The following is a 26214-nucleotide window of genomic DNA, read 5'->3' on the forward strand; positions in this document are numbered from 1 at the left end:
GTCTAACGTGCGGGTTTTTTCCAGCACAGATTTAATGAAGCTAATCGCCTGTAGGATGACGAAGAAAATCGTAATTGTCCAGTATTCCGTCATGTTATCTATTCACTTGTTGAATCTTTTTCCTCTAATCCTCAAACCATCAAAGGCTGAACCTGAACAGGCTCCGCCCACAGAGCCGAAAGCAGAGGAGCCCCCAGCTGCTGTACCACCTGCTGCCGGGCTGGACCTTGGACTTGACACCCAGGCTGAGGAGCCAGTGGAGGGGGCGGAGGTGAGCGCCACCTCCCTTCCACCCTCCCCCCGCCTCTCCTGCCATTAGCTGTGCTCATCTCATCATCCCATTTCTCCCTTCTCATTCATGCTTCACTTGGACCAAATCACCTGCGTATCTGTCATGGCTCCCCAGGTTCAAATGGCCTTTACTCCTTTGACAGGGAAACTGCATATTGTGTTTTTTTTAAGGAAGATATCCAGAGACCTGCTCTTACACTGTCATGTAGCCACAGGCTTGGTTCTCAAAAAAGGGTGCCTTGATTCTTTCTGATAACTCTCCCATTCATGGTCAATAGGTTGTAATAACTCAGAGATAACCAGACTTGTTAATGCTCCGCCCCACCTGTGATGGCTGGAGATGGGCCTTCCATTAGGGACTAACCTGCAGATGATAGACAGAAGGGTAATCACCTTGTTGGTTGTGTCTACACGTTGATTTCTTACAATATTAGTTTTGTAGGTTGGTGAAGGCCCCAGGAGGGACTGAAATCCTATATTAGAAATCCTTGAATCTATAAAGACTTCTATGGGAACAACTATTTGCTCAAAATCAAGTCTGGTGCTGGCTGTTACAGCACAAGAGAGCTTGAGGATGTATTTTGTGCAAGAGTGGAGACTCATTTGTCTGCCTGGAACCCTTCTCTGACCTGCTCCTTTCAGCCACACACCACACCACATCGAAAACCGGGATGGGCTCTATATGCACCCTATTGAATTGGATAAGTTAACACATGTGAAAGTGTAGAATGACACCAAGGAAAATGTACCAGGGAAGTGTACCAAAGTTTCCCAGGGAGAGTGAACAATTGTTTACTTATGAAATGCAGTTAAATATCTCCCAAGAATTTCAATCAGGGTACCCTACAGCCTTCCCAGAATCTGTACAAAGAGAGAGACCAGGCTTCCCTGGTGGCGCAGTGGTTGAGAGTCCGCCTGCCGATGCAGGGGACGTGGGTTCGTGCCCCCGTCCAGGAAGATCCCACATGCTGCGGAGCGGCTGGGCCCGTGAGCCATGGCCGCTGAGCCTGTGCGTCCGGAGCCTGTGCTCCGCAGCGGGAGAGGCCACAACAGTGAGAGGCCCGCGTACCGCAAAAGAAAAAAAAAAAAAAAAGAAGAGGTAGACCAATCTCCCTATTCCCAAAATAACATTGCCTAGGTGAGATAACTAGAGAAATAAAAGCTATATTTTTGCTGTCCGTGCCCTAGGTTGTTTTACTGGGAAAAGGGTAGGTCATCTGTCAAATGTATTATTTATTAACAGAGTAGAAAAAATAAATAATAGGGCAAGATAGTGACGCAAAATACAAGTTAAGAATTACTCAAGAAAAATGATCGTATTTTCCATGTAAAGGTACACAGTTGGACCAAGTTTTGTAAGGAAAACAAGACTGTGTTCTGCTAGACTGAGTGCCTCCTAAAAAGGCTGTTTGCACAGATTGTAGACTGGGAAGTGCTGAGGTGCTGTGCTCCAGTGTCCGGGATTTTTCTTCTTAACTGTCATTCCCAGGTTCGCAGGTGATCTTAGTAACTCAGTGCAGACGGAGCATTTTCATTTGGTGTCAGATCTCTCCACTCAGCTTAGGATGATTTAAATAACAAAGGAAGGGAAAGAGACAATTGAATGTTCGAATGCTGTTACAATTAAGAAGAAAATTGATTTTAAAAAGAATATGGACCATGCCAGGGAGTTAGAAAGATATTGATTAGGTTCAGATATTGATTTAGAAATGGCTTCGGTTCTGAAAGGTTGTCATCAAATTTCTGTTTTGAAGAGCAGCACAGACTCCATCTTTACCAGTGCTTTTTTTAAAATTAATTTTTATTGGAGTAGAGTTGATTTACAATGTGTGTGTGTGTTACTTTCTGCTGTACAGCAAAGTGAATCAGTTATACATACACATGTATCCACTCTTTTTTAGATTCTGTTCCCATATAGGTCATTACAGAGTATTGAGTAGAGTTACCTATGCTATATAGCAGTTATCTATTTTATATATAGTAGTGTATACCAGTGTTTTTAAACCCAGTTGATTCAGTGCCCCAGACTATTCAATGTAAGGCTTAATGACATCAACGCCCATGGTTTTGAGCAAAGGTATTCTGGGTTTGACAGTAGGGTGGAGATGTGAAATAGACAAGCTCATGTGTTAAATACAGGCTCGAATATTGATCCTCTAATGGCCGTGACCACATAACCTCTCATACCCATCCTTACTTTAACAAACTTATATAAGTAGGTTTTGTTTTCTCAAAGTCTAAGTTCATTGGTTTTCCAATGAAGAATCTGAGTAGCTACCAATTATCAAGTACCTATTGTGTCGTACCTACTGCATATATAAAGATTTATAAAAGAATTATAATCTTTTAAATCAAGGGTGGTGTTAAAAATATTTAGCAAACTGTATGGTATAAGCATCAACCATTACTAGAACGGGCTTCCCTCATGTTGAAGGAGATGTTTGGAAGAATTCTTCTTTTAAAAAAAAATACTTATTCATTTGGCTGCATCGGGTCTTAGTTGTGGCACGTGGGACCTTTGTTGCGGCACGCGGGCTTTTCTCTAGCTGTGGTGCGTGGGCTCCAGAACACACGGGCTCAGTAGTTGCCCCACTGCATGTGGGATCTTAGGTCACTGACCAGGGATCAAACCCGCTTCCCTTGCATTGGAAGGCAGATTCTTAACCACTGGACCACCAGGGAAGTCCCTGGAAGAATTCTTCATTCTGAAAATGCTTGTCTCCTAAAGCTTATGTGAACTTTAGAGAATAGAAAATTTAGATTCCTTGTGAAATGCAAGGCAGTTTGGAGAATCTTATGAAGGATTCAGGCACCTGCTGAGATGCAGAGATGATTAAGAACAGCAGGTCCTGAGCTGACCATGTGAGTCATCCTCTCTGAGAAGAAAAAGTTCAAGCAGTTGATTTCTCCGCCCTCAAATGGACTAAAAATAATAGTAAGAGAAGGCAGTTTCCAGCAGTTTGATTTGCCTAATATTCATCCGAAGTGGCTACTTTTCATGTTTTAAAATGGACACACTTGGATAAAGTCAGTTCTCCCCCCAAGTCCACCCTTCTACTTAAGAAAATAATCTCAGATAAAATGTGTTTTTGTTCCCTTAATGTAGGTTTATAGCTTCTTTTTTCTGGTCATAATTGAGATAATATTAGGGTTACTTTTTCTAAAGAAATCTCTCTTCTGTTGCTAGATGTGTGATATTTAGTTGTAAAGGGATGGAAATCCACACCGTGTCCCGAGCATTAATTAGAAGGTTGGCTGTGGCTGTCATCGGTCACGATGGGGTTGATGTGACCTTTTGAGGTCATCATTTTTGCTGCCGAAATGTCACCACACGGTTATTATTTCCAGTCTTGACAGAATGCATTTCGTATGAGGTGAAATTTGTGGTGTTTTGTTAAAAAAAAAAAGAAAAAAGAGGCAAATGTAATTTCGAAAACAGGAAATCTGAGCAGCAGTTCACAAGGAAGCCTCGGGCTCCCAAGAAAAGTTTCATTATTACACTCTTGTTTGTTGTCTCATTCCCTGCCTAGCTTATATTGTTTTTAGTTTTTCCCTACAGCACCACATTTTACCAGTATATCTGCAGGATACGTTTTAAAAACCAACACGTGCTACCTCTTCTCCAGACGTTTCCATGTTATATAAGTACTGAAATTTTTCTTTAGAAAAAAAAATCAATATTTGTTTAGAAATATATCAGAGAATTAGGTCAAAACCAGATAAAGATGATTTTTACCTACATTTATTTTCTTTTCTTGCAGAGAATCCCTTCTAACTTTCTCTAAATTTCTGTCTGCTCCTATATTTTGCTCCAAGGATGTGAAGTGGACCAATGTCTTTTTTCCCTATTATTTTTAAAGAAATAATGCAGTGTAATTAAATTTAGGGTTAATATTGTTTCCAAAACAAATAAATGGGGAAAAGATCGAGGTAGATATTTTTAGAATTTTAGAATTTTTAGAATAATTTTAGAATCCTGGAAGGTGAAACACTGACCCATTATTTGAGGAACTACTTTTGTGTTTCATTTTCTGAACATTTCACCAAACTTAAGTTGACTTGTCAGGACCAATTTAAATCAACAACTATAGATAGATTGATGATAGATAGACAGATACATAGATACATAGATGATAGCTGATAGGTAAACAGATAGATGATAGATGATGATGATAGATAGATAGATAGACAAATGATAGATAGTTAACTGATAGGTAAACAGATATAGATAGATTAGATAGATGATAGATAAACAGATAGATGATGATAGATAGATAGGTAGACAGATGATAGATAACTGATAGGTAAACAGATATAGATAGATAGATAGATGATAGATAATAGGTAAACAGATAGATGATTTATAGATGATAGATAGATAGGTAGATAGATAGGTAAACAGATACATGATAGATAGATACATAGATAGAGATATACACTGTGGTCTGTGAACTTCATCTTTCCAGGAATATTTCTATCTGTGTGTGTAGAATGCATGTACTAGTTTCCTCCTTCATTCAGCTGGTAGATATAGCTGAGTCCTCGCTAGATGTCTGGCTCTGTTCTGGGTCTGGGGGATACGATGATGCAGGCAGTAGATATGGCTTCTGCCGTCCTGGTTCACACAGACTGGTGCTGGGTGAGGCGTACATTACACAGTAGTCCAGGCATCCTTCTGTAATGGGCCTGTGTGTGGGCAACAGCATTGAGTTTTCTCCTTGTGCAGAGTGAACATGGGAGCTCAGGCTTCCACTGTGCCTCTAGATGTGAGCTCGGATCTGTCAGAGGAAGACCTGAGGAACAGAGGAAGCCAGTAATTTCTCGTCTGCCCTTCATTATCACAGAATTATGTCCACACGCAAAGTGCTCACTCTGAAGCATGCTTCAAATTATAATGTATATAATTATATATGGATATGGATATATATGGCGATAGACAGATAGACAGACAGACAGATATGCATGTCTTGGAGATAGATGTACCTTTTTTACCTTTCTCAGAAAAAAATCACAGGAATGGTTATTTTCTCTGAGTTTGACTGTATTCCTATTAGCAGCTAATTACATTCTCAGTGCCCTGCAGGCCAAACAAATAGCTGTTTCTTTTGTGTTCCATGGCACCCAGCACAGAACTGGGTGAATAATACATGCCCAGTAAATTCTGAGTCATTGATTTGTTGACTGATGGACACTGTCATCTACTGATCCTGAAAGAGACTACAGCCAAAGCTGTTAAAATACCGATATTACATGGTCATTTTCTTTCTTTCAGTTTCCATTCAGATAATTGAATTTTTATACTTAGGAAAAGGAAGTTGCTTCTTGTGATCAAAAACAGGGCCACCTTCCTCATTATGCTGCACAGTGGCCTTGTGACATCTGAGCCCCAGTTGCCATAAATGTAAAATGGGATTAATGATAATTACCTTCAAAGTTTCTGGCAAGGGCTTGGAAATAATCCGGGTCACTAGTTTAGCACCTGACACGTAGATGTTCCTCCAACAGTGAGAGCTGGATAATATCATTATTGTCATCATCTTCCCGATAAGTGGTTTCCTCCAAGATAAGCAGATGTAGGTGAAAGCTGTACTCTGGGAAGGAGCTGGCCACAGATGTGGAAGATAACAGCACCCCTTTCCCTTTTGTTGCACGTTGATATTAAGGGACTTGATCTTATTTAGGTCCCCATCAGCGCAAATTTCCTCTTGGTTCCTAAAGAAGCTGCATCCCATCAAAATTCTTTGCCTTTTCTGAGACGACTTCTTCTCTTCTAGGGACCTTCATATTGGGTCCATTGATAGGGAATATTCCAACCTTCACTTCCAGGAAGATGTGGGCGTTCAGAGGCATGCAGCCTCCTTCAGGGGGGTGATAGAAGGAGCACACAGGCAGGTGAGCTCCAGAGATGTATTCAGGGTTGACCCAAGTGGCCGGGCCGAGACCTTTCTTTCTCTCTACCACTGCAGCACATCACGGGGAAGAGATGGAGTTAGCCAGGGCTAAGATGAAGGTAGATGGTGGAAACTCCCCACGCCTCACACCTCACAGAGCAGGTTGACCTGGGGTTGTCAGTTTCTATCTCTGGAAAATGGGGCCGTGGTTGTTTCCATATGTGGCTGATATTAAGTATTCATTAACCACCTGCCAGCTGTTAGGCAGCACACGCAAACCATCTTCCCTGCTTTCTGGGGTCTCATATTCCAAAGCCCCTTCTTGCACAGACCCATGTGATGATTGTGGAATGTTATTATTTCTTCAGTGTTCTAATTACATGTGAACATGATCGTGAGGTTTCAGATTGTTCTTCCACTTTCGAGCAGCCATTTGTCGATGATGGGTGCCTAGTGATTTTTTAAATGTTACTTTCGGCATGTGGTTTTTTTTCTTATTGAGGTGCAATTCACATAAGGTGAAATTAATCAATTTAAAGCGAAAAATTCGGTGGCTTTTGTACATTCCTAATGTACAACCACCACCTCTATCTCGTTCCGAAACACTTTCATCTCCCCAGGTTAAAACCCCATACCCATGGTCCCCCCCTCCAGCCCCTGGGAACTGCCAATCTGCTTTCTGTCTCTATGGATTTATCTACCTTGGAGATTTCATATACATAGAACCATACAATATGTGACCTTTTGTGTCCGGCTTGGTGTATACTTTTTGGCACATGCTAAATCTAGTGCTTGAACTTGCTGTTTTTAACATGGCTTTGGTTGTAATTAACTTCCTGATAAAAACTCCCTTATTCTCTCTCAGTATTTACTGAGCTCAATGCATAAGCCCACGTTGATACCTTTCCTGGCCATCAGCCCGGTTGGGTAAGACCAGACCCAATTGGGCTGATGGCCAGGAATGCTAAAAAGGCAACTCTTTATAACACCCACCCCCGCCCTCCATCAATCCTCGTCTTACCCCAACCAGGATTTTGACTGGCAGAGCCTTGCAGATGTGTCTACGGGCTCAGGTCTCTCACTCTGTGGGTCCCAGTATCAAGGTTCATTTGGTCCATGGATAATATGGAACTGAACGTTCAGACCAGTGTGTCTTATAGTTCTGCACCAGTTCTTACCCTTTCTTGTTCTGTTCATCCTCTCAACACCTCCAGGGTAGAAGGTCCTTTCCATGGACTTCTCCTCATTAGTGGACATGAGCTGAAACCGTAAGCGTGATCAGGAAAAAGTGCTTGATTTTGGATCAGAGATCCCTTCCTTTTCTCTTGCAAATTGAGTCTCAATGTTGCCAATATTGAGTCTCAACCAACCCAGGGGCTGCCTTAGAGAATTACTGTGTTTGGCCTGCAGTGAAAGGCAGTATGACTGAAACACCAAGAGAGTTAAGGCGCAGGCAACAGGACCATATTGTATGCTAATATTTGACGAACATTATCTCACAGCAATCCTGTGAAGGAAGCTTTTTTTTTTTTTGCGGTACACAGGCCTCTCACTGTTGTGGCCTCTCCCGTTACGGAGCACAAGCTCCGGACGCGCAGGCTCAGCGGCCATGGCTCATGGGCCCAGCCGCTCCGCGGCATGTGGCATCTTCCCGGACCGGGGCACGAACCCGTGTCCCCTGCATCGGCAGGTGGACTCTCAACCACTGCGCCACCAGGGAAGCCCCCTGAAGGAAGCATTCTTTAGGTATCATTACCGCATTTTGCAGATTAAGGAAACTGAGGCACAGAGAGTTTATGTGGTTTAAACCAAGATCACACACCCAGAAAGTGATGACATGAAATGCAAATCCTGACATTTTTAATCCATAGGTATTCATCTCATAACTACTCCAGATGCTGTATTTTTCAAAAGAGCAGGTTTTTATAAAAGTACATTTACAGACCAGTCTAAAGCCAACAGGGTCACAACTGGGCTCAAATCCCTCCACGCTGACACCAGGACTTTCTCCAACCAATGCTTCGACTTGGTGCGTATTCCTGATGTGGAGCTGAAGGGTCAAAAAGAAATAGAAACGCTTGTAGAGCCCAACCTTGAGTTTCGCAGAGACAATGGGTATCCTAATCCTCCACTTTGGCTGCAAAGCAAGGGTCTAAGGGGATGTATTGGAAAGATCCCTGAGTCAAGAGCCTGGAGACTCTTAGCTCCATGGCTCACCAGTGAGGCGGCCTTGGGAAATCATTTTTCCATTCTCTACCAGTTTTCTCATCTCTCCTTTACAAGTTGTGTTTGATACACACTATGTCCTCTTCCTACTCTCAGCAGTCTACAGCTTACTACATTAAACAGTTAAGGATTTCCAAATCCTTTGTAATGAGAGAGCCCTCGAATCATGTCTTATTTTCCAGCTTCTATTTGCTAGGCAAATGGGGCGACAGATCAGCGTGGAGTGTTTTACTTACCAAGTCCAGGGACTAGTCAAAGCCTGTCATATCAGAGGGTAGGCAGTTGGGTCTTCCACATGTGACAGTCAGCTGCTTACCTTTCCTCAAGATTCAGGTCTCCGACGGCCATCTGGCTGAGTCACAGGTTGCCCAGGGACATGCCTGTGGTTCTTGGCAGGGTCAGGCTTGGGAGTTTTGCCAACAGAGCATGATGACATTTAGGTGATTTGCAGATCTCCGTCTTTTGGTTTAGTCTCTGGGTGTGTCTGGCAGCCCTGCCTCTGCCTTCTGCTAACCCCAGCCTGAGCCTACTCACTAGAAGGCAGTTTGAGTAGTGGCAGCAAATGCTCAAAGATACCATAGCCAGGCAGGGTGAAATGTTTATTGTGGGGTAAAGGCATTTTCTAAAGAGCCTCTCTAACAAGTTCTTTGCAGCCGCCGTTGAAGCTGTGTTTTGTGGCTACTTCTGAAACTAATACTTGCTCCCGTCCCAATCTCTGAGAGTGTACAACGCACAATATTTACCTTTGCTTATAAAGCTAAATCCACCTTTCCTGTGCATTTCTCCCATACACTTTGCAAATGAATCTCTAATTAAAACTTTAAGAATTTAATGTGTGTGGTTATTAGATATTCTGCTATGACCTTAAAGGCCAAATTAACCCCAAATTCCTTAACTTCGGCATTTCAGCAGATCTTAATTTTTAAGGAAACTATGGAGCTAAATTGGACAGATGTTGCCATGGCAACCCTGCTGCCAGCAGCTGAGTTGCCCTGGGACCAGGCTGCTTAAGGCTTACGATGGGACTGCAGGCAATACTAGGAGAGTAGATCGAAAAAGATGATTGAGCTGAAGGTCAGGGGGAGAAAAACCCACTAAATTCCTTTATTAGAAAGGAAACGTATAGATTATCAAATGAAGTTTGTAATACCAGGAGCAACCTTTGAAGGGAACAGCATTGGAGGCACGGTGTTCCATGGGAGAGCTCACAGTACAGTCTTGCTGAAGGGGAATTATGACCTGCCATGTTTTAAGTGTAGTTTATGAGAGAAGGAGTACCGTCCACCAGACTGTGTCTTAGTGTAGGAACCTTCTCTTCTCTAGCTGCCTCTTAAGATTTTCTTTAAAATGGATCCTGAAGAGAATCCTGTGTTTTCATACAAATACTTGGATCTTTGGACAAGTCAAGAGCTCATGTTGGATCCAGAACAAGGGCTGGGCAGGAAAAGGCTAGGATGGCCTGGAGCCAGGATTCGCACTGTGAGATTCGTCTCCCTTCATTACTTCCCAGAGGGACTCAGGGGTCACTCCAGCTCCAATGCTTGTTAGTGGGAGAGTCAGAACTAAAACCCAGGTCGCCAGCTCCAACTCTAGGATTACTGCCACTTCACCTTATTTCCTCCCTTGTAAAATGAGAACTCTGGGTTAGATGAGGCCTCCGGTCCTTCCAGCTGTGGAATCATATCAATCTCTAACTTGGGAACATAGCTAGGACTGCCCAAGTGCCCAGTTTCTAAGTGTTTTCAGTTGTAACTCTGCAGTGCACTGGATAACACCAGGAGATGGATTCATCTTCTTTTCCACTTTCCCATTCTGTACATATCTTTCTAAACAATGGAATTTACAGGACTACTGACAAAAATAATGGGGAGAAATTCTATTCAACCAATCTCTTCTTGATAGCTTTCGATTATATAATTTGTATCAAGTCAGAGGGATTTTACAACATGTTTGCTTAGGTGCCCAGAGACATCATGTCTACAAATAAAAATTTTATTTATAATCTACTATTCTCAACTTAAAAAAAATCTCGGCTTAAAAATTTTATTTATAATCTACAAATCTCAAAAAAAATTTTATTTATAATCAACAAATCCAAGAGTGTGAGTGAATGCATTGGCTGTAAGAACATGCTTGAATTCTTCAGCAAACACTGCTCGCTTGGGAGTTGTCAGTAGGACGTGGCAGGTCTGTGGAGGTGCCGGGTCTCAGGATCACTGTGGAACTCTGATTTAGAGGTGCGTCGCTTTCTTGGTTGCCGTTTGGTGTGAAAAAACACAGAATTTAGAGTTAGACTGTTCCAATCCTGGTTTACGGACTGGGCAAGTCCCTAAGTATGAGTTGACTTGTGTAGAAAGCAGGACTATATCTAATAGGGCTGTTGGATGAATAACATGCAATAAGTAAAACACCTGGGATAGCACCTGGAAAATTGTAGCGCCACAGTAAAGGTCAGTTTCCCCGACAGGCTACAGAATGTGCATATATTGAAACTGTCAAGCAGAAACCTGTCTGTGGATCAGAATTATTACCCTCCATGTTTGGGATAAATTGGAAAGCCTAGAATTCAGTGATCTTTTAGCCAAGTGCCTCCTGCCAAGAGCAAATGTCAGGAAGATGGCTACTCTCTGACGCAAGGGTAACCAAATTAAAAATATGTATTTCTTACATTCTTTACTTATCATTTGTGTCATTTACCCCAGGAATATTTTAATGAAAATCAAATGCATCCGGTGAGCACATAACTGAAGATTGTAAGACTGAAATAGAAAAAAAATAAATCACAAAATTTTACTAGATTCACTGTTACCAGTGTATTTTTTCATGTTAATGCTCTTTACGCTTAAATATACAAAGTGAGTCAAAGCATGAATAGTGCTCAAAGTATTAGCCAAGCTCTGGAGAATTTTCCACAAACCAAGGCATGAACAAATCCTAAAAGCACGGTAACTGAGCCTGGCATAGAAGAATATGTGTCATCCATCCCACCCCAGATAGAAGACACTGGTACCCAGCCCACCATGAGTGCGGGCACATCTCTCTGAAGCATCCAGGCCACCTGGGACCTACTGTCACTCTCACACCAACACATCCTTTGACACATGCATTTGGGGGATTTAAGACAGATGGCTGTGAAATGCTTACAATGTAATGCAGAGTGCAAAAGGCAGTGCTACCTTGACTACATACATGAATTCCCCGGACTTCATTAAGATGCAGATTCCAATTCAGTAGGTTTGGGGTGGGACCTGAGACCCTGCATTTCTGACAAGCTCCTAGGTGATGCCTCTGCTACTAGCTGGGACCAAGGGTGCAACCGTAGATAGATAATCCCAGTTAAGTTCAAGCACGTGTGTCCATAGCAAAAAGATGTGTGGGAGAAAACACATCAAAATGTTAACGTTGGTCATAAAATGATGAGTGCTTTGTTTTCTTTTTACGCTCCCATGTTTTCCAAATTTTCTCTAATGACCACCATTTAATAAAAATACTAAAATTTTAAAAAGAAACTATATCGTATTAACACACATACACACAAACTAGAAACCAGCTAGTGTTCAATTATAGGAGAACTGTTAAATAAATTGTTAAATAGAGAAAACAAAGTGTTATGTATCCACTAATATAATTTTTCCAAGAAACACAATCCATGTGTTCTAAAATAAACAAAGTCCCTATATGCACAGAAAATGAATAAAAATATATCAAAATGGTACCATAAGTTATTTACTTTATTATTTTGAAAACCATGGTATCTATTATTTTTTTATGCAGAAAAATACCTATTTTCAGATGGCCTACCCTATAGGAATTTCATACTAGGGCATCTCTTCACTTTTCCTCATCCAGGTCAGTTACACAGTTGGCAAGCTGCTTTTCAGGCATTGTTCAGAGCTAATATTGCCAAGAAAACAAACCATGAATGAATGAAGTAAATCAATAAATTACACAAAGCCTGCAGATTACAAATTCTCCTGCAGCCACTCACAGCTCTTATCTGGGGTCTCAGCCCTTGTTGACCTGCTTCTAGGGCACCATCGCCCAGAGGGACCGGTTAGTTTCTGTCACCCACTGTGTTCCCCTGCTGTGCAGGATACGGGGGCCATTGTTGCATTGCATTCATTTCATTCCGCTTGCAGGAAATCTCGCTAAGGCACATAGGTGTTTGAAAAGACTCTGCCATGCATGCCATGACCATATTGCTTTCCACCAAGGGGATTGTTGAGGCAGAAGATTAAAAGGCAGTAAGAGCTATACACTGTGATAAAGTGAGAACCGCTCACCTTCTCAAAGAAGGTCCCCTGCAGATTCCTGTGATTTCTGTGTGATTAATGTGCAAATTGGCAATAGGGTGCATGTGATTCAGGGACCTTGTGGATACGGTAAACAACCTGAGGGTAGGGAGAACTGTTTTTAGTCTTTTTTTGCATCAGATGATTTCCCACCATAAATCTATTTGGCGAACAGATAGTACAGTTTTGGAAGAAGATAATAGTGTTTCTCTTAAAATGTGTAGTGAAGAGAAAAATTTAGTAACGTTGAATATCAAAGGCTTGAAATACTTTCAGTAGTTTCAATACTCTGGTCTCCCTTTAAAAAAAAAAACAAAAAATACAGTCACTAGTCATTGTGGTTGCAGGTGTCTAGAGTCTAGGAAAGACTAAATTTAGAGTCTAAGTCTACATTAGCTAACAGATTGGAATGCATAAAAATAATCATAGAGGGATAACTCTGTCACTGAAAACCTTTTTAATCTGTTCTTGATTTATCTAGAGCTAACGCCTGATCTGAGCAAATGGATTCTATTTTCCATTGTATTATTATGTTGTTCTATTATTGCAGTCAGTAAATATGCACTGGAAATATTTTGGTAAGAGAAGAAAATATGGCACAGATTCCAGACATAAGGCGAGGGTCAGGGCATCCTTGATTTTTCAGAGGAGTGTCGGACAGAGGCTGAAAGATACAAGGGAGTGCGGGTGGCGACCTCCTTCTCTGTTTCTATAATGTTCTTAAGGTCTGTAAAATCACAGTGTTAATTTCAGCTAGAAAAATAGGAATTCATTTCTAATGGACTCAGAGAAGGATGGAGGAGTGATCATTTCTTCCCTTTCCCAAGCAGGTCATTCAAAGTGTTTGGCTTTTCCTGTCTGTAGTCAGTGCCATTTCCTTAGCACCTTGTCTTTATTAGCATTGTTACTTTCAATATTTTGGTGATTTATATCTGCCGTCATTCTTATCAACAATATTCCACCTGCTCCATCCCTTTTTTTGTGTGCGACAGGGATCAGGTAAATTGCTGATATGCTAAAGCTGGGCTATTGTTCCTTTGAGGTCAGCGAACCTCAGAGCAGACAGACAAGAGCCCTTGGTCTCCACCTGCTGGTGGCCGGCATCGCTGCAACCACCCTGTCAGGTGTAAATCAGATCCAGCCAATGAGGATGCCTATTAAAATTATTTAACAAAGGAGAGGTGATAACATGTATATCTTGCACTAGTAAAATCGGATACAACCAAACTGATGGTTATAGAGAGCTATAGAGATAAATCGGGGACTCATTAACATTCTATTTGTATCGAGTTAAAAAATTACTTTTGGTAACCCCATCGATACTTCACAAAAATATATTCTCTTCGGGAGATACATCAATCCAGTTGAGAGTAAAATCCAATTACTAACAGTATGTGCTTGGAACATGTATGTAAGGAAGGGTCTATGTATGATAACTTGGAGGAGTAGCCTGTCAATACGATAATGCCTGCTTTTCCATCTGTACCACTGTGTCTGCGTGTATGTGTGTATGTAATGGTATTCACTGCTTGCCCATGCTGTCTGCATAGTATAGAGCCCGTCTGGTTCGAAGCTGTTGAAACCAGGGGGATGTTCACTCCATAGGTGTGATTTTTCCAGACAGATAGAAAGCATACATAACTTAGAATGATGACAGTACAACTTGTTTTCTACATTTGAGCTCATAAGCTCATTGCATGCACGTGGTCTTTATGTATAGTTTCCGATGAGGAAGAAAATTCATTAGGTCCTTAGGATCCTGGAGAGAGCTTGTTGGTTTCTCCAACAGTAAAGCTAAGAGCAGTTGTTCATTACTCTTCTTAGAATTAAGATGCCCTCCTAATATATATTCTGAGTATTACTCTTTTAACAATGGTAACAAACATATACATAAAAAGACCCGTTTATGTAAAACAAGAGATGCAATTCTCTTAAATTTTTAAATTAACTTTTTATTATAGGAATTTTCAGTTATTCACCTAAATATAAATCCCCCTGTACCCGTTACCCCACTTCAGTAGTTATCAACGTTTATAATTCATCATAAATAAGTATATTACAATTCAGGTAGAAGGATTACTTTTCTGAAGTCACGTGCTTTAATGCCAGAGTAGAAAAAATAAATAAATGCCGTGTCATGGCCAGTGGCTGCATTTTGGATCGTTGCATACCATGTGGAGAGCCAAATTCTCATAATAGGAAATTCTCCTAAGAGAGGGAAGTAAATTTCTAAGAATATGAGTAATACTTATAACAAATACTCCACTGTTAGCATTATTTTTCATTTCTAAAGTAAAATGTGGCAGAAAAATGTATTCTGCAACAGGTTATTTATTTCTTTTTCTTTTTTTTAAATGAAGTATAGTTTGTTTACAATGTTGTGTTAGTTTCCAGTGTACAGCCAAGTGGTTCAGTTATACATATATATATGTGTGTATTCTTTTTCAGATTCTTTTCCTTTATAGATTATTACAAGATACTGAGTATAGTTCCCTGTGCTATACAGTAGGTCCTTGTTGGTTATCTAATTTCTGTTTAGTAGTGTGTATACTGCAATGGGTTATTTTTATAAATAAAAGTAAATTGGAGTCAGAAGAAAGTTGTTATTTTAAAAAATGCCCGGCTGTGACTGTAGGTGTGTAGCTCAGAATCTCCACGTCCCATTTCTGAGGCCCGATTGGCAGGCACTCTCCATCACCCTTTTCAGTATTCTGGGTTTGACAGTTAATATCTGCAACATCAGAGCTTTCCTAACTTAGTAGGACAGACTGGGTAGAATTTATTCAATAAAGAAAAGGAACGGCTAATGCTAATCACATCAGCTATCAAGATCAGTTTTTGAAAGATGCGTCCTGAGTGTATTATATACGATCAAGCTACAATTCTCCTTCTGTCTCAGTCTTTCCGATTTGAAGCTCTCAAATCACGTCTGCCAAACTGATGTGAGAGTCTGGTTCAAGACTTGGACTCCATAGCCAATCTGTGCAAAACTAAAACTTCTGATTGCACTTTATTTCATTATTACAAGTTTTAAATACTATTCAAAGCTCTTCTGACTGCGTTCCAACCTTAGAAACAAAATTCTCTTTTTTTCTGTCTTGCTTTTCTCAGTAAAGGACGCAAAGTCTGATTTGATTTTTGGATTATATTGCATATTTGATGACAAAAATGATTTTCCCTTCATTCTCAACAGGTCTCATTGAGAAAGTTCCTACTTTTTTTTTTTTTCATGACTGTGATTTAGCTTCTGGGACCTTTCCCCATGAAGATTTGAAAGTTCATACTAAAATACAGTTTTTCTAAATTCCGACTTTGTGCGATGAGGGTAATTTTAAGTGGCTTTCTTCCATGACCCAGGTAGTATCGGGCCCGGGCCCCTTCCATTTCATCACTCAGATAGCCTCTACAGCCTTGCTGCCCTCTGCTTTCAGCCAACAGAGCTAGAAAGAGCTTGAGGAGGAGACCACGCACACCTCAAAAGCCATGTCTCAGGAGTGGCATGTGTCACTTCCATTCAAATTCCAATGTGCTACACCCAACTGCAAGGAAAGCTGAGGAATGCAGCGTTGTTGGGGGCCAGGAGGGAGAGGAGTCAGGGTTTTGTGGAGCAAATGGCAGACTCTGGTGTACCTGCATCTGGGGCTTCAGGACATGACAAAAAAAGCCTGGAAGTCTGATGGCCTCAGAGGAGGGGACAGACGTGAAAGGGCTGAGTCTGACTCTTAGTGAGGCCCCTGGAGACAGATACAGCCTGTTTGGTTTCTGGTTTACAGCTCATCCCTGCAACGGATGCTGATGTGACGGCTGGGACCTTGGTGCCGGCAGCCGAGGGGGGTCCCGTGGGGGAAGCAGAGACAGAGAAGGTGACTCTTCCTGCTGGAGAAGGAGCGAGTTCAGAGGAGGCCAAGATTGACACCGAAGCCATAGAGGCTGTAGACGGTGACAGACCTCAACCGGTAGAAACAGAAGCAGCAGCAACTCAGGTACATGTCCTAGTAAATGGAGGTTCTAGGGAGGTAACGCCCATTGAAATCCTCTGTCTGCTGGTTAATGGTGGTACCTCTTTTGAATGTGGAGTTGTGGACAGTTGGTAGCCATTCTGTGGCATTGCATTCCACCAAAACGGAATACTCGATTCTCAGGAAGAGTGGCCTCAGCATTCTCTCTGTATCAGCATTGTGAGGCTCCACGTGGGCCCCTATTGCTCTGGAGGACTGGGCTTAAGCACAGGTAGGGGCAAAGGAAACCGTGGAATAACGTGATGGAGAAAAGGAGTGAAGCACGGTGAAAAGGATGAGAATGGGGGAAGGAGGAAGAGAATATGATAGAACAAATACAGGGTTGTTGGATGCAGTAAGAAAATAGCCAGAAAGTGCTTAGTCAGGTACCAGGCACATGGTGAGAAGCCCGTATTAGGAGTTATATTACTGTAACTACTGTTTTGTGGTCATTATTTTTATTAGAGTGCCCCAAACTCACCATTAGGCTCCTTTCACCAAAAGCCCACCCCTGTGTTGCACTTTCAAAAGAAAATGGGTCATTGATACGTACCTGAAGTTGGAGTTACCCAAGCTCTTCCTTTCTTTGGAGAAACATTCAAAGGCAACAAATGCAGACATTCCTAATGTGGAGCCTCAAACCCAGGAGCCAAAGCAGGACAGCTCTTCTCAAGCCCGTGTTCTTTGCTCTTCTAAGTAGAAACAGAGAAGAGTTGGTTTCATGTGAGGCTTTGCTTTTTCCTGATTATTTTACTCATAATAAATTTCCAGTAACCTCTCCAGAGTTACTTAAAGCTTGAAATTGAATGAGCCCTTCAAACAGCAGGTAGCAGTACTACTTAGAGAAACGACTCAAACGTATATGCCGTTTTCTCCGTAGATTTTCTTTGTCACGATGCCAGGCATATTCCTGTACGTATTGCTATGCTTGTTGCAAGAGTGTATTGTTTTCTCCAAATTGAAGAACGGAGGTGCCCGTGTCCGCTGATACCTGAGGATGTAGCGAACTTGATGTCCAGGCTTCCATTAGGCTAGCGGAATTCCCCTCAGTGCTTATCTTTGTTAAAAAACGAAAGAGAGATCCTGATCCTTTGGTTCTGCTTTTCCCCCAGACAACACAGTACTTAGAGTACTTGATGGGACTTGTCGTCCCTCAAGTTGTCACTGCAGTGTGGGCTCTGATGACAATCAACAAGCAAAGGACAGGCAGATTATCTCCAAACACGGGTCACCAGATCTTTATCAAGAATAGGATTTCAAGGAGAAAAGCAGTCACAGGAGGTGAAATGTCAGTTTCAAGCGAGGGTTACTATTCAGTGGGACAAGAACGGACCACTGCGAAAATGAGAGCATCCTTAGAGTCCTACTACATTCCCTTTCAGGATCGTCCCCCCACTCCCGTGGTGACTCGCCCTCTCTCCCCGAAGCCTCCTATCCCACTTCCCAGTTTCCCTAGTAACCTCACTCTTACCAAACTGCCTGGTTGTTCAAGGATCCAGAAATTAGTCCTACTAAGGGCTTCTGTCTCAGGAGAGATAGAAAGGAAGCCATGTCGGGAGGAAGGTGCCGCAAGGTGGAAGGGCCAAAGGCCAGAATAAGGGAACAGCAGGCATTTAGCTGGATGGGGGAGGTGGGGACGGTGGAGCCAGGCAGCGTGGGGTGGGGTAGTGGCCACTCTTGGAGGGTATAGAAGTCTTCTTTCCCAGTCGCTGCCAACCACATTTTTCTTCCTTTAGGAGAAGGTCATTCCTTCGGTGGTCATAGAGCCCGCCTCCAACAATGAAGGGGAGGGAGAACACGAAGACACCATGGGTGCAGAGTCCAAGGAGGCAACTGTTGACGCGGCTCTCCCGGGCTCCACCGGCGAGACACCAGCGCTGGCCTCGGAGGAGCAGGAGGCGGGCAAGGCCCCCCAGCCGGCCGCCCCCTCCGCAAGCGAGACCTTCCAGGAAGGGCCTCCCGGTTTCCTCTACAAGGTCTTAACATTTCTTCTTTTTATTTTGCTTTCTTTTTCTTATTTTATTCAATGTCAGGAAAATGTAATAGAAAAATCTGTCACTTTGGATGGAGAACAGAGTGTAATTAAATTTAGCCCTACTTGAGAACTGTGTTGCATTTGATTTGCAGTTAACTGAGGTTCATTGGGTAAATGATATGCCCCTTGGTAGCGAATGGGTGGATTTCTTCTTGGTAGTGAATGGGTGTGTCCTCCCGAGCGCCCCCTAGAGCCCAGGGCTTGAAATCACCCGTGTGCTCATCTGGTCCCCCATGGAGGGCAGGGTACATGAATTGTTCAGTCAGCTCTGGCACCTTGTTGTAGTGCACGGCAGAGAGTAGGGAGTCAATAACTATTTTGAAAGTTAATAACTATCTTAATGGGCTTCCACGATAAGGATAAAAAATAATGGCAAAGGGGCTTCCCTGGTGGCGCAGTGGTTGAGAGTCTGCCTGCTGATGCAGGGGACACGGGTTCGTGCCCCGGTCCGGGAAGATCCCACATGCCGCGGAGCGGCTGGGCCCATAAGCCATGGCCACTGAGCCTGCGCGTCCGGAGCCTGTGCTCCGCAACGGGAGAGGCCACAGCAGTGAGAGGCCCGCGTACCGCAATAAATAAATAAATAATAATAATAATAATGGCAAGAAGGTTTTGCTCAGAGAGGCCATCAAATGGCTACTAAAGTCTTCATAAATGGAAGAGTGCATACCAAAAACCCAGTAAATACCTAATACTTAAGCCTAATACCCTAGTTTAAGCCAGGGGTTAAAGGCAGATAATCCCACCTAACAGAATATAGTTGGAAGGTTAATTTGCATGTTTGATTTTGCATTTCCTAATTCAGCTCTTTGTCTTTTACCAAGTGTTAACTCCATGTGCGTTTGTCGTAGTGGGATTGAGTAGAATCCTCTTCTTCTCTCTCTGCTCATTAGAAAGTAACTGCTACCTTGTCACCTCCAGTGGGCCCAGGTGGGATTGATGAATGAATTAATGTGGAGAAAAAAGCTAGACTTGTGGCCAGTGAGGACATGTGTCCCACTGGGTTCTGTTTTAAGAAGAGGACATGAAATCAAGGGGGCAGGTGCCATGCAAAGCCAGGCCTGGCTGGGTCCCTCCCTGGCTTTGCCCACTAGCTGCAGTGTGAGCTGGGGAATTGCACTTACCCTCTCTCTGGGCTTCAGTTTTCTCATCAGAAAAATGAATTTCATAGTCATTTCCAGCTCTGACATGTTATGATTCTGTATGCAAAATACACAACTTAAAAGCCAGGTGTTTAATCTTGGCAGTGGGGTTGAGGCGAGGGATATGGGAGAGAGAAAACTGGCCATGACTAAATCATTATCCAAGCTGGGTGATGAGTCCATGGGGGTTCATTATAGTACTCTTTCTCCTTTTGCTTTTAAAAAATTTTCTATAATCAAATTTTAAAGAAATCTTTCCCAAAAAATGGGAAAGAAGGATGGTGGGTTAAGACAGATGTTGTTAAAAGATGCAAACTTGCAGCAAGTAGTAAAGTAGACCTAGAGATCTAATCCATGGTGAATATAGATGACACTGTTGTATTATAGTCATCAAACCCGCTAAGAGACTAGAACTTAATTAACCCAACCACTAAAAAGAAATGATAATTATGTAACCTGATCAGGAGCTAGCTAGGCTACAGTGGCAATCATATTACCATATATAAATGTATCAAATTAACACGGTGTATACCTTAAATTATACAATGTCACATGTCAAATACATTTCAATTAAAAACCAGAAAAAGAGAGAAGGAAAAGAAACAGATTGTCATGGTTTAAAAGGTAAGATAGGGAAGGAAGTTTGCTTATAAAGAAATTGATCACAGGCTTAATTAGTAATTCCTATATAACATGCAAGCTCTCAATTATTATTTTACAGAAGCTGGGGTTAGAGGAACTTTTCACTAGGTATCTTTACTTCAGGTTAAAAAACAAACAGTAACAAAACATTGATGATAATACAATGCAAATCTCTAACAAAAATATGATGTATTAAAATTTCATTAATACGCTACATTTTAGTTCTTGCAGAAGGCATTGCTTTACTAAATATACATTCAAGTGGCCTCAGTATCAGTCTGTAAGACTCGGATATTTTAAGTAAACAGAGATTAGGATTTCTTTTCTGTCTTCAGCGGCCTTCTTCCTTGGGGTGTGACTCATCTTCATCCTATTTTATCCAGCTTGGAGATGCTTCTTAGAGAGCCTGCTGATAATCTGGCTAAGACACTTTAATTTTACATCTCCTTTTCTTTCTAAAATGAATCGGTTCTCTTACAATCTCTTGCAGGTGGAAACACTGCATGATTTCGAGGCAGCAAATTCTGATGAGCTTACCTTACAAAGGGGTGACGTGGTGTTGGTTGTGCCCTCAGATTCGGAAGCTGACCAGGTAAAGGATGAGAGTGGAAAGTACTGCAGGCTGTATCGGTTTTTCCTGAGAGTCAGTTGGGCACAGTGACTTCCTGAAGACGTTTCTACCTTCTGAGACGCTGTGTGACAGCTCTGAAAAGGGCTTAAGGTCACAGCATCACTAACTAGATTTTTAGGACACTTCTTTTGGGATGCCACTGGGATGCTATTATATATATATTTTTTTAATACAAATAGATGACAAAGCATAAATTACCAATATCAGGCAAAAGTGTCTAGGTATCTGAAAATCATTAAACACCTCATTATAAACTTAGGAAAATATGTAAAATATATATCAAATATATTTTATACTTATAAAATATATTATAAAATATAAATTTATATATATATTTGCATTAACCATAAGTTATCTTTTAAAGAAATAAAGAGAAAAAAAGCTAGTCTTTTATATTTACCAACATGTTTGCCATCTCCAGTGCTCTGATTTCTTCCTATAGATCTGAGTCCTAGAGTGCTGATCTAGCAGTAAATCCTCTCAGCATTTGTTTACATGACGTTTATTTGTTGCCTTTATTCATGTTCATTTTTAAAGATTTTTCACTAGAGGAAGCATTCTGAGTTGGATTTTTTTTTCTTTCAACTCGTTAAAGATGTTACTCCATTGTTTTCTGCTCTCTCCGATTTATATTAGAAGTCAGCTGTAATTTGTTTAACCTTGTTTCTCAGGATACACTGTGTACTCAGTATACACTGTGTATACTCAGTATACACCTGAGTACTTTTTAGAATTTCTCTGTATCTTTGGTTTTCATCAGTTCAGCTCTAATGTGCTTAGGTGTTATTTTTTTTATAGGTTTCATGCTTGGGGTTCATGAGCTCCTTAGACTTGTATCTTGATTTTTTTTTATTACATTCGGAAGATTTTTGGCTATTATTTCCTAATTTTTCGCTCTCTTTCACCTCTTTTTCCTCTGTCTCCAACTATATATATGTTGGACTTCTTGATGTCTAAGACTCTGGGTTTTTTGTTCAGTATTTACTCCTCTTTGTACTCACATTGGATAATTTCCATTGATCTTCTTTGAGTACAGTGAGCCTTCTGCTGTGTTGAATTTGTTGTTAATCTGATCTTGGGAATTTTTAATTTCAGATATTACTTACACAGGTCTATAATTTCTATGTTTTCTTTTATATAGTTTCTGTTTTTTGCTGAGGTTTTCCCATCTATTTTCATTATTACCATCTTTCAGTTTAAAGTACTTGAACCGAGTTACAATAGCTGCTTTAAATTTCTTAGTAGTTCTCTCTTTCAAGATAGTAGTTCTGGGCTTCCCTGGTGGCGCAGTGGTTGAGAGTCCGCCTCCCGATGCAGGGAACGTGGGTTCGTGCCCTGGTCCGGGAAGATCCCACATGCTGCGGAGCAGCTGGGCCCGTGAGTCATGGCCGCTGAGCCTGCGCGGCCGGAGCCTGTGCTCTGCAACAGGAGAGGCCACAGCAGTGAGAGGCCCGCGTACCGAAGATAGTAATTCTCTCTTTCAAGATATTCTCCATAAAAGTGCTCCTCTGAATGCCCTGCATCACCCAGACTGAGGCTGATCCTCAGGGAGAAAGCTCTATTAACAGATCTCACCCAATGCAGTTTCAAGGGTCAAATATCCCCCAATTTCTACCTGCTTTTGGTCATTCTCAGTGCCTTCACATAGTTGTTATACATGCACAACTCCGTTATTTGTCAAATTCTAATATATAAACTTATATTGTATAGCTGTCATTTCTAAATATAAATAGTTGCATTTCTGTATGCATAGGTATATATAACTACATATAAATATATAGTTGTTCTAGTGTTTATAACTGTTCTATGCAAAAGCATTTGTCTGATACCAGCTATTTTGCCACTACCAAAACTGGAAATCTTTAGTCTACCACATGTTTTAAGCAGTTAAAGTTTAACTTTCTATATTTTCCTCACTAAAGGTTGATATTAACTATGATTCTTCACTTTATAAGTTGCATTTCAGAATGTATGTGTTGGAATATATCTTGATTATGGGTGTGTGCCAGCCCTTTATTTTTATTTTTATTGAAACTATTTTAAAATGCGTGACTCCACTTGGCTGCATTAGATTTTTCACCTGCTGTAAATAAAGTCAAATATAGACACTTGAGGGGAAAATATGACCTTTTATATGTCTACTAGAGGTTTAGAAACTATTTAGTTATCATCTTTTACTCTAAGTATAACTTTGTCCTTCGCATACATAACATCATAATTTTATAGAGGACACTTTTCCTCGTCAGCTAGGATTTTATCAGTTATTTTATTGAATCATTTTTTTTCTCAGTGTTATTTTTTTCTGCCTTCAAATATTGGCCTGTCTAAATGCTTATATTTCTTGTCTATATAGCAGCATCAGTTTATGGTCTCAGATTATATCAAAGGGAATGTATTCAGCTTCTTTATTTAATTTTTGAGACCTTGTTTTATCTGATGTACTTGAACTATATTGGGGATTGGTTCAGATTAAAGCCGGCTATCCCTCATTTTAAGTGAGATCTCTTTCCTGCATTGGTTAACATAATAAAGGCAGTCATTTCCCTCTCGTTTCACTTCATACGTTCTGTGTGTTTAAAATAGATCCTTCAACTCAGCTTTTCCCAGCTAGACTCTGCTTATCTCCAGAAGGCCAAGGGCAGATGGCAACCTCTGTCTCTCAGTTGTACGTTTGGTCTCCCGTGCTGTATGACCGTGCACGGATGGGTTCTTTAAACTTTCCGTGGTTAACTATCTTCATTTTTGTGAGGTCACGCCTATATGATAGAGAAATGTTTTTGAGGAGTAATTTACAAAGACTCTACAAATGTTGCCAGCAAGAATGTCATGACATCAAACAGCTTTGTAGTTTATAGAAACTTGAAAAACAACAAACACGATAGTGATATCAGGCGACACATATCGAGCTGTTAGTATTTGGTAAGCCTTGTATATGGTGGTTTATTTCAGTTACATGATACGAGCTGGCAGACAGAGTTCCTTCTTATAAGCAAGTGGTTGAGGATGAAATAAAAGACCTTCCATGGCCTTGTCAGCACTATATTCCAGCCCACTGGTCCTCAAGCCTTTTTTTCACTGTGATCCACAGGACAGGAAATGGTCCTGTGTGTGATGTTTTCACCCGGTGTTCCTCTCTTTGCACTGGCTATAACCCTTCCTTCCTCCCTCCCTCCCTCCCTCCCTCCTTCCGTCCCTCCCTCCCACACTGCTCGGCTTGTGGGATCTTAGTTCCCTGACCAGGGTTTGAACCCCGGCCCTCGGCAGTGAGAGCATGCAGTCCTAACCACTGGACTGCCAGGGAATTCCCTGCACTGGCTATAATTCTAATTCTTTCCTCTTCCTTAAGGACTTACGTCATAATCCAGTTAACATCAATTAACTATACTTTATACAAAATTATAATATTAATATTAACCTTCAATTAACAATATACATAAAATAATTTCAAATGTTTACTCCTTTTTTTTTTTTTTTAACTAACAACTTACTTGGGACAAGCCTTCCCCCTGAGCTCAGCACACCTGTTTACATGTAATGCATCATCCTCGTGCAGGACCACAATGCTCATTAAACCCATTATTTTATTAATCTTTGACAATGCAGATTTTTCCAGTAGTCTGTTGGACTCTGAAAGCCCTGTCTTTGTCTTGCAGGATGCAGGCTGGCTGGTAGGCGTGAAGGAATCAGACTGGCTTCAGTACAGAGACCTTGCCACGTACAAAGGCCTCTTTCCAGAGAACTTCACCCGGCGCCTGGATTAGGGCCAAAAGTATTGTAGAAAGAGCCTGATTACTGGGTTTTTAAACCTTTGTGAAAACCTGAAGAGTTCACTTTTGCTATGACACTCAGTGATTTGCAGACCAATGCCAGACAAAGTTTGGGAGGCTATGTCAATGAAGCATGTGTGCAAACAAATGTTTAGAGGGAAAAAAAAACAAGTAAATTAAGGAAAAAGTCTTCACTGGTTCCCACGTTCTTGCTAACAGGTTTGTCTGTGCTTTGTCCAAGCTGTGGAGACTTGTATACTCGACCCCCTCCCACCAGTTCTAAAGTAGCTTTCTCCAGACCAGAACCTTAATTTCTCTGCACCAAGTGTATGGTATTGAGTGGCTTCCCTGCAGAAGACGTGATGAATTGTCCTGTAATACGAGATTATCTATTCCCCTGTGCAGGTGTGAGCACGTGCTCTCTCTCTCCCTTTCACATTTACTGTGTTTAAAACGAAACTGCTGCAAAAGTTGTCACTGTTCTTTACCAGCACCTCTCTCTATATATATATATGGACACACAGTCACACGAGCTGTTTCTCATCACTCCTGGATCTATGTGTATGCACAAGGCTACAGATACATAGTTGCGCTCTCTCCTTTCCATTGTAGCTTTTAGCCTCTTATGTGTCATTGATACATGCGTTGCTCTCATTCCGTCTGGAATCACAGTTGCAGTTTTGCCTCTGGGCAAAACCAGCCATCCCATTGCCAAAACGGTGGACAGTATCTGTGTTCGGATTGTGCATTCTTCAGGATGCGATGACTAACGGCACGTCGGAGCTGCTGCCCCTTTGGAGAAAGCAGAGTCTGATGATCTGGATGTCCGGCCACCAGGACTGGAGGTGGGCGAGTGGGGATTAGCAGCTAAATTGTCTTAATTTCTGCCTTTCTGAGACTGGCTGGCTGATGATCGGGGCATTTCAATCCACCCCCAAAGAACACTATTTCAAAAAGCTCCTATATATTTCCACCTCTTTTTATTGATGCAACTCATCTTCACAGATCGTCCGAAAATAAGATATAGATGATGTATGCTGTATCCACAAGTCATCTGTAACGAGTCTGTTTTCAGTGCTGTGTCATTCCAAATAAACCTTGGGTAATCTCCAGCAATGACCTTGACTCCTTCTGAGTCATTTGTTATGGAAAGCGTGTTTCATTCGGGTACACTGCTTGAAACAGTCTACGTTGGAGTTGTTATTTGTGCAGAAATATGCTGTTCCTCCGGGTTGTGCTCCACAGCCCGCCTCCCTTCCGCAAACCCCTGCATCCCAGTCATCGCTGGTCACTCGGTGG

The 26214-nt window shown here is 41.6% G+C and overlaps 1 protein-coding gene across 3 annotated transcripts in view; it reads left to right on the top strand.

Annotated features, from left to right (window-relative positions):
* The window catches only part of AMPH (amphiphysin), a gene marked incomplete at its 3' end in the record, with an annotated part of 190513 nt that extends 165604 nt beyond the window's left edge, over positions 1-24909 (top strand). The window contains exons 17-21 of one of the 3 annotated variants that reach the window (XM_082846729.1): positions 146-271; positions 16474-16683; positions 18435-18674; positions 21008-21109; positions 24802-24909. In XM_082846729.1, the coding sequence (XP_082702855.1) occupies positions 146-271; positions 16474-16683; positions 18435-18674; positions 21008-21109; positions 24802-24909 (786 nt within the window). The remainder of the gene's footprint in view (positions 1-145; positions 272-16473; positions 16684-18434; positions 18675-21007; positions 21110-24801) is intronic. The other 2 variants (XM_082846730.1, XM_082846731.1) reach the window with 2 other exon arrangements.
* Between the last annotated feature and the right edge of the window lie 1305 nt (positions 24910-26214).

The sequence above is a fragment of the Leucopleurus acutus genome, assembly GCF_964270905.1.
Source record: "Leucopleurus acutus genome assembly, chromosome: 9".
Lineage (NCBI taxonomy): Eukaryota > Metazoa > Chordata > Mammalia > Artiodactyla > Delphinidae > Leucopleurus > Leucopleurus acutus.